The sequence below is a fragment of the Vipera berus genome, assembly GCF_964194415.1.
Source record: "Vipera berus genome assembly, chromosome: 1".
Lineage (NCBI taxonomy): Eukaryota > Metazoa > Chordata > Lepidosauria > Squamata > Viperidae > Vipera > Vipera berus.
The window spans coordinates 133,901,405-133,909,830 of NC_138202.1; the positions used below are offsets into that span (position 1 = coordinate 133,901,405).

Here is an 8,426-nt window from a genome sequence, read left to right on the forward strand (position 1 = left end):
TGCAAGGAAGGCCTCGCGTGGCGGAGATCAAAATGTAGGCCACAGGCCTTGTCTTCTCTTCGTAGATGTAACCCCGACCCTATATTTAGTCATTTAATGTGGCTTGACCACCTTCATCCGCCAGTGCAGCAATGCCACCCCATTTGTTCTCGCGGGGTTCCCCGAACTAAAAGAGTGGCGGGTGGACACACACACACACACACACACACACACACACACAGAGAGAGAGAGAGAGAGAGAGAGAGAGAGAGAGAGAGAGAGAGAAGCTTTCCCCGATTCCCTTCCCAGAGCAAAGGGAGGGAGAACCAAGCCTTCCAGCGGCGACTACTTCCTCCGGCGCTCTCCGGCCAGCTCCTTTCCGCAAGGCGATTGATCAATCCGCCGCTCTCAGCGTCCGCCGCCGCGACAGTGCGGCTATTGACACCTCCCCGCGCCTGGAAACGTAGAAAAGCCACTGTGATTGACTAAACCAGTTGATTGAGTGATTGAGTTGTCAGGACTATCTCGTCCGCGCAAGGAGCCCAGGATTTTAGCCCTCCTTTCCCAGCGCCCGCCGCTTCTGCCTGGCCAAGATTTTAAAGATGTTGCCCCCCCCCTCCCCGGAAAGCAGAGGGCCTCTCCTTCGCTCATGCGGTTAGGCCAACCTGTTGACACTCCTGGCTTCCTGGAGGGGTTGGGGGCGAGGGTTAAATCTGTCCCTTCCCGGGCCGTACGCTTCCCTTTTCCAACATTTATCTTTTATTTTATTTTATTTTCCGGTGTGGAGGCGAAGGCGCTGTGCTCTAAGCAGGTGTCTGTTTAGTCCCCCAGCTGCTCTCTTTAGAGACCAGGCCGAATTAGAGGCAGGGCCTGTTTTCCAGGTCAACTGGGCTGGATCTGACCCTCGACTTTCACTAACTAGCGCCCTACGCAATAACCCCAGCAGATTTGGGCGTACGTTTGGAGAAGGTGAGGGCGGTTCTCTGGGGAAAAAAAATAACGATCTGAAATCTGCGGTTATCCTTGGGGTTTTTTTGTTTAAGGGAAAAGGGATCTGCGTTTTTGCCTCCTGTACCTTACGCGCGCCTGGATAGATATCAGCATTACCTTTTTATTATCTAACTCGAAATAAGGCAGAGTTGTAACTTTGAGGCCTACTATGTCCTCGTGAGTTTCCATCTGGGAGTTTTTCCTCCAACCTTAGGAAAAATCTCACTTGAAGCTTAGCGAGGAAATAGAAAAGCAATGAATTTCCTTTTTAAACACGCACACGCACACACAAACACACACGAAGGAAATATTTTTTCTTTCTTTTTTTAGGAGCGTCTTTACAATATTTCTTACGACTCTGGAGAATAGATAAAGAACTGTACTTTAATGCATTTTTTTAAAAGGCTAAACAATTTTTAGCTATTTCCCCTCCTCCAGCGAAGCAAAATAAGGAAGGGTTTTGGAACGATGCGCCCTCTTGCCAGATAATTTAACAACTAAAACAACGTATTTTAAATGACCGCCTTTTCCTGAATAAAATTTCAAGTTCCCTACATAACTATGGGGAGGCGGTTACAACAAAATCATGATGAGGGGGAATATAGAACAATTTGATGGATTGTGTTTCTATTTTGTTTCTTTGGATTCTTTTATAGGCAGTGCAGCTGGCTGACTCCAGGTTGTTTTTTTTTAAGCCAACTTTCAGGAAAAGAGAGACTTCCAAGTGAAAATTTAAAATATATAATCTCAGATTTGCCAAATCTGCCCGAAATAAAAATGACCCCTTCCCCAATTTCCCAGCCTTTATTCCAGTAGCTAAAAATATACCCGCAGCGCGGTGTGTGTGTTTGCAGGCGTCCGTAGGCAGAATTTGCTTTAGGCTTCCCTAGTTTGGTGCAGTTTCAAGGCAATGTGTCCTTATGTGGGGGGGGGGGGTGTCGATGCTTGGAATGAGAAAGTGGGTGCTGTGAAGTAGAACTGGGGGATTCTCAGTCAAGATTCTCTTTGTTTCAATCTCCCCTGTTGGAACATTTGACACCGATGCATCTTTCTTTCCTAAATTTTAACAGGGCGGCGAACGTTTTCTTGCTTGCTTGGGGGGTTTCGCGTGGAAGGATATTGTTTGTTCTCCTCCTCTGGATCAAACAGATTCCCAGCCTCAAAGTGGCGGCGGCTTCTGTTTTCAGGCTGCAGCGGGCAGGCCCCTCTACCTGATGGCCTATCCCTATTTCGGTAGCTTTTCTTTCTTTCTTTCTTTTTTCTTTTTCTAGACCAAAATCGCTTTATCTTAAGTTCTTGCCAAATTAATTTGGGGGGGGGGGGCTTCCTCAGCATTCATTTAGCCTGCCTTCCGATTTTCAACCTGGCCTTATTTTTCCGTCTGCTGAAAAGAGGGATGACGTGGAAGCCTCCCCCCCCCCGTTTCATTTTAACCCTTGAAATTCTGCAAGGGCTCCTTATCTGATCGGAGGTCTGGCGGGGGGGGGGGAAGGATGGGAGGGTGTTCGGGGAGGGAGACCCCTAGGAATCCCCTCCGAACGGGAGCCGTATCAGAGAGAAAACACCGCCTGCAGCCTAAGCTTTTTTTTTCCACGACTGTTTTTCTGCTTTCTTCCTCTGTGCGAATGGATGATTTATCGATACAGCTAATCAATAGGTGGGGTCGCCCCATTCCTCCCCCCCCACACACACACTTCTAATCAGTTTCATGTCAGTTAAACCATCTTGGCTTTTAAAGAGGAGACTTGGGGGTGATGAAGGCTTTAAAGGGAAGGAAAAGCCCGACCGGTTGATGCAGAGACGGCCTACGTGTGTCTTTTCCAGGCAATTTAGGAAATAAAAATGCAAGCTTGGACCATCTGCGCGTCAGGTCTCTGGCTCTCTTCAGCTACGGAAAGAGTGTTGTGAAGCGGTCAGTCTACAAGGGTTTTAGGCTGGCATGGACGTTATACCGCCCCGGCAAAAATATCCTCCGGTTTAAGCCTCTCTCTCTCTCTCTCTCTCTCTCTCTCTCTCTCTCTCTCTCTCTCTCTCTCTCTCTCTCTCTCTCTCTCTCTCTCTCTCTCTCTCTCTCTCTCTCTCTCTCTCTCTCTCTCTCTCTCTCTCTCTCTCTCTCTTTCTTTCTTTCTGCTGGTCTTTTCCCTGCTCGCACTTTCTCTTTAGCGGCACCTCCGGCTTTGGCGCGGGGGTCGTTGAGGTATCTTGATTTTCTTGGGTGGGGGTGAGGGAGCAGAGGGCGAAGGCCGGCCGTCTTCGAGCAGCGGTAGTGGTGAAGGACGGCGGCGGGGACGGGGGGGGGGAAAGGAGGGCGGCAGCGGCGGCTTTCCAAGCTCAGCGGTGGGAGGAAGGATTGAAAGGGAAAACAGCCGGCCCCCGCCTCTCCCCCCCCCACCCCCCCCCGCGTCCCTCTTTAGGGTTGCCGGATGTCTCCTTTACAAAGGGCACGTCGCTTCTTTTCGACCACAGCCCTTGATCCTCCTGGATGCGACCCCTGGCCCAAACCCGCCCCCAGGTGCCCTCGGACGCCTCTGGTTTTCTGGCCTGTTTCTGACCCAGCTCCGTTGTGTCCTTCCCGGCTCTCCTACCCCGTCCACGGCTTCCCTTTCGTGTACGTGCCTGTCTTCCCTCCCTCCCTCCCTCCCTCCGATCCCTCCCTTCCTCCTCCTCCTCCCCCCCCCCGCTGTAGGTCCCCGAACGAGGAAGCTGAAGAAGAAGAAGAACGAGAAGGAGGACAAGCGGCCGCGCACGGCCTTCACCGCCGAGCAGCTGCAGAGACTCAAGGCGGAGTTCCAGGCCAACCGCTACATCACCGAGCAGCGGCGGCAGACGTTGGCCCAGGAGCTGAGCCTCAACGAGTCCCAGATCAAGATCTGGTTCCAGAACAAGCGGGCCAAGATCAAGAAAGCCACCGGCATCAAGAACGGCCTGGCCCTTCACCTCATGGCCCAAGGACTGTACAACCATTCCACCACCACCGTGCAGGACAAAGAGGACAGCGAGTGAAGCCGGCCCGGCCCGGCTGTCCCCACAGACTGTCCCCACCCCCGCCCCCTTCTCCTCTCCCCCCCAGCCCCTCGTTGGCTCCTTTTCATTTCTTTCGCCTTTAATTCTTCCTAAGATTATTATTATAATTATTATTATAATTATTATTATTAAAATATAATTATTATTATTATTATAATTATTATTATTACGAACCTGAGTGACAGGGAAAAGGACAAAAGAAGCCCGCTTGGCGAAGCTAAGCGGAAACAAAACCCGGCAAAGGGCAGCGAGGCCGGCGCGGGGACTCGGACCAGGGTGCTGTTTTTCAAGAAAACCCATCCAATTTATCGGTTTGTTCGCAGTTTTGAGGATTCCACGCTTAAATTCCGAACACTTAAAAGGAAAAAAAAGTCTATATAGCCAAACACCGTATGATCTTGTATATATTTAATTTCAGGTAAGAAAGTCAATTATGAAAAAGTGTAGTTTTTTTAAAAAAATATATTAATTTTTTTCTTTTTAGCTCAGCCGTGGAGCACTCCCCCTCTCACGTCTCAACCAAAGCGTTGGGTCTTTATTTTCCTGATTTGTTTCCTTAATTATTAATCTCCCTTCTCCCCCGCAGCCTCAAATCCTGTCAGCATCTTAGTTTTGAAGTGTTTGTCTGGCTCCTCTCTCCCCCCCATTCCCCCCCCCCCCGCTTTGTTTTCTGCCTCCCTTCCCCGCGTTCTCTTGTGTGCCTCGGCCGATCTTGAGTTTGTGTGTGCGCGCGCGTCCCTTCCCGAGGAACACCGGTGACCCACAGACTGCCAGACTGAACCCTTGCTGCAAGCCAAAGATTTTTTTCTGTAGTCTGAAATAAAACGTAGATTGTGTTCAGGATATATGTCGGTTCTGTAATCCTTTCTCTTCCCCCCCTCCCCAACTCCTCCCCACTTTTATATATACATATATGGAAACATCCCACACTGCATATATATATATATATATATATATATATATATATATATATATATATATATATATATATATATATATATATATATATATATATATATATATATATATATATATATATATATATATATATATATATATATATATATATATATATATATTATATATATAAAATATATATATAATATATATATATTTACACAAATATGAGCGACAACTGGTGTGACTACTGCCTGTCGATGGCCTTCAGGTTAGGCTGACACAGGAAATAAAGATTTGTCCCATGTTTGGGGCCTAGCAAGGTAATCTAAAATAGTTAACAAGCATATATATATATATATATATATATATATATATATATATATATATATATATATATATATATATATATATATATATATATATATATATATATATATATATATATATATATATATATATATATATATATATATATATATATATATATATATATATATATATATATATATATATATATGTATATATGTATATATGTATATATGTATATATGTATATATATATATATATATATATATATATATATATATATATATATATATATATATATATATATATATATATATATAGTGTGTATGTGTATGTATATGTATATGTATATGTATATGTATATGTATATGTATACATATATTATATGTATATATATGTATATATATACATATACATATATATATACATATATTATATGTATATGTATATGTGTGTATATATATGTTAGCAATCTAAAAATTTACACACTCACACACACATATATATATCTCCTCTCGGTCTACTTGTTAAATATTTCTTCTTTTAAAAAGAGGCAATCAATATTTCATTAAAACTCTTGTTTTCTTTGCTTTATTCGCTCTCATCTCTCTCTACCCCCCCTCCTTTTCACTCTGCGGGAAAACCAATTAAACCGAACGTGTTAATAATAGGCGAATGGTTTGCTTCTTCGGATGGGAGGTTTGCTTCGGAACTAAATCTTACTACCGGTTAAGAGCAAGGAACTTGCTCCCCACCCCACCGCACCCCAAGTGTCTCTCCCCCCCCCAAATGCACATAGGACCGGGGCCTCCCCTCAACCCCCAACTCCTGTTCCTTCTCTTCCTCTTCAGGATCCGTAAGCCTAGATTCATTTGAACTGGCCGGGACTAACTTTAAGTACAATTTGGAACAGCCCCAGTAGAAGTTGGACTTTTCGGGTCTTAGTGGTGTAGTGCTATATGAAAACCTATGTGTGTGTGTGCGCATGCGCGCGCAAATTTTATGGCTCTTTCCAGTGCTAGGATGGGTTAGAAAGAAAATTTGCCTGAGAGCATCCTGCCTTGTATCCTTGATCGTACTGAATTTCTGCTGAGGTGCCTTTTGCCAGGAAGGAGGAGAGAGAGGGGGGGGGGGTGAGTGAACAAGAGAATGGGAATGATCAGTACTTTGCAGACAGTTGCTTAGCAGCACCGCATAATGAATAGAGTGGTGAGGGGAGAGATTGTTTTCCTTCCTTGGCCTTTCTTGAAGCAGCCAGAGTGGTGATGATGATCGTGATGATGATGACGACAACTGTTACTATTCTAGAATCTTTTATTCCTCCCTGTGTTTCTTCAATTTTCACTTGCGGTGAATGCTTGGGTGAATAAAACCTGGTTCTCTAATAGTCCGGCCTGATTAGAACAAAAATGCTATTTAATTTACTTGGAGACCTCACCATCCTGGGAGTTCAGGATTAATGGCGTGTTATGGTGACTCTTCCATGAAATTGCTCAGTGTCTTAGAAGCATGTAAGGGTTCGTTTTAAAACCAAAAGCCCTTTCCTTTCCCTCTCTCCCTCTCTCCCTCTCCCTCCCTCCCTCCCTCCCTCCCTCCCTCCCTCCCTGCCTGCCTGCCTGCCTTCCTGCCTCTGGAAATGTACAGCAGCACTTAACGTTCCAGGTACAACACCTGCATTGTATGCACGCTGTCACGTGTGTGTGATCCCTAGTAGGACTGGGGAAACATCACAAAAGGCCATCAGCAGGCTATATAAATAATATCAAGCCAGATAGATCAATGGATCCATTCTAGGCATGGCAGCATCCTGTATTCTTGTTTCAGCTGAATCCAAGGAGTCTGCAATCAAAGCAAGCCTTCCTTGGAAATAAACGTCTGATTTTACTGGGGTTTGCTTTAAACAAATATGGCTGTGTCTGACCATATATCTGACCATTTTCCATAACTGATTCTTGCTCTTCTCAGGAAAGGGGTGGGTGGGGGTGTGGGGGAAAAAGCAGCAAACCAGAAGTGAGATCAGTCATAGCCACCCCATCTTGCTTGATATGTACTTCATATTTTTTTTAAAAAAGCCCGATTGTGATAGAATTATATACTTCATTACTAAAATCAACCGGTCAGTGCTGAGCCTCTGCCCGAATCATAGAAAATATAAAAGAATAAATTAGAAGAGGGAGGGGCGGGGGGGGGAGGGAGGAAGAAAGGAAAGCCGCTGCTTAACAATGGGGATTGTGGGCTTACTTTTCCCCCCATTGAAATCTAAAGTTTAAATTGAAGTTTAGAAAAAAAAATCTTTGGATCGTTGAGAAATGTAACTTGTCAAGGATAAGTCTATATTGTTGTTCAGTGTAACTTGGTTCAGTGGGAATCCTCGATCAGGATCAGGATCCTATCCTCGAAAAGAAGATTGCGAGGCTGTTCTAGTCAGATTGGCCTGTATCGAGTCAGGCAAATTCTTAGCTGCATGGAAATCCGGTTTAGGATTCCAGTCTGGGTTAGTTAATCTGCTTTGGTGTATGTCTCACTGATGCAAAGGATCTGCAAACCTCTTGAATACCCAGCCTAGCGGTTAAAAACCTGGGGAAGGTGTGCTTTCCTCTCCGGAAGTATACATTTCCCCGGATCATTTTAACCCACCCGCAAAATCTCTGCTGCCCTTGTTAATTTAAAGTGGCAAAGCGTTTGGAACAAAGCCCTACAGCTGATAGGCCTTGTAAAGTATAGGTGCGGGTCATTTTATGCACCTACTCTGGAGTCATCCCATGACAAGTGATCCTAACAGTGGAATTAACTGCCTAGAAACCATTAAAAAAAACCCCAGACCATATGGTGCATTTTAAACAACAACAACAGTTCAACACTCCTCCATTCTCTTAAAACCGAGCCAAACCTCAAAGCTGGGGCTGCAGGAACGTTTGGAGGTAGTCAGAAATTGATGAGCTTATAAAATCTCCTGCCGATGGAACAAACCAGGTAGCCCTTGGAATCACGATCTCAGTTTATAGCGTGCTTATCTTATATTCTCCCCCAAAGGTGGCCTGCAAGCCTCTGGATCCCATTTATCTTCGAGCAGTAACCCTGCAAAGTAAGAGAGAGGCCTCTTGTCATTGGTCCAAAAGTCAGCTCTGTTTATGGCTCACAGATGGGGACTTAGCTCCCCTTTTCCCAGACCACCTAGAATATTCTTTTCCCCTGGGCCAGGGGTAGGCAACCTTGGCTCTTTTATG

The 8,426-nt window shown here is 45.0% G+C and overlaps 1 protein-coding gene across 1 annotated transcript in view; it reads left to right on the forward strand.

Moving 5' to 3' along the window:
* EN1 (engrailed homeobox 1) overlaps positions 1-3,972 on the forward strand; it is a gene marked incomplete at both ends in the record, with an annotated part of 5,985 nt that extends 2,013 nt beyond the window's left edge. Inside the window, one exon of the mRNA XM_081325884.1 lies at positions 3,656-3,972. Within this exon, the coding sequence (XP_081182010.1) occupies positions 3,656-3,972 (317 nt within the window). The remainder of the gene's footprint in view (positions 1-3,655) is intronic.
* Between the last annotated feature and the right edge of the window lie 4,454 nt (positions 3,973-8,426).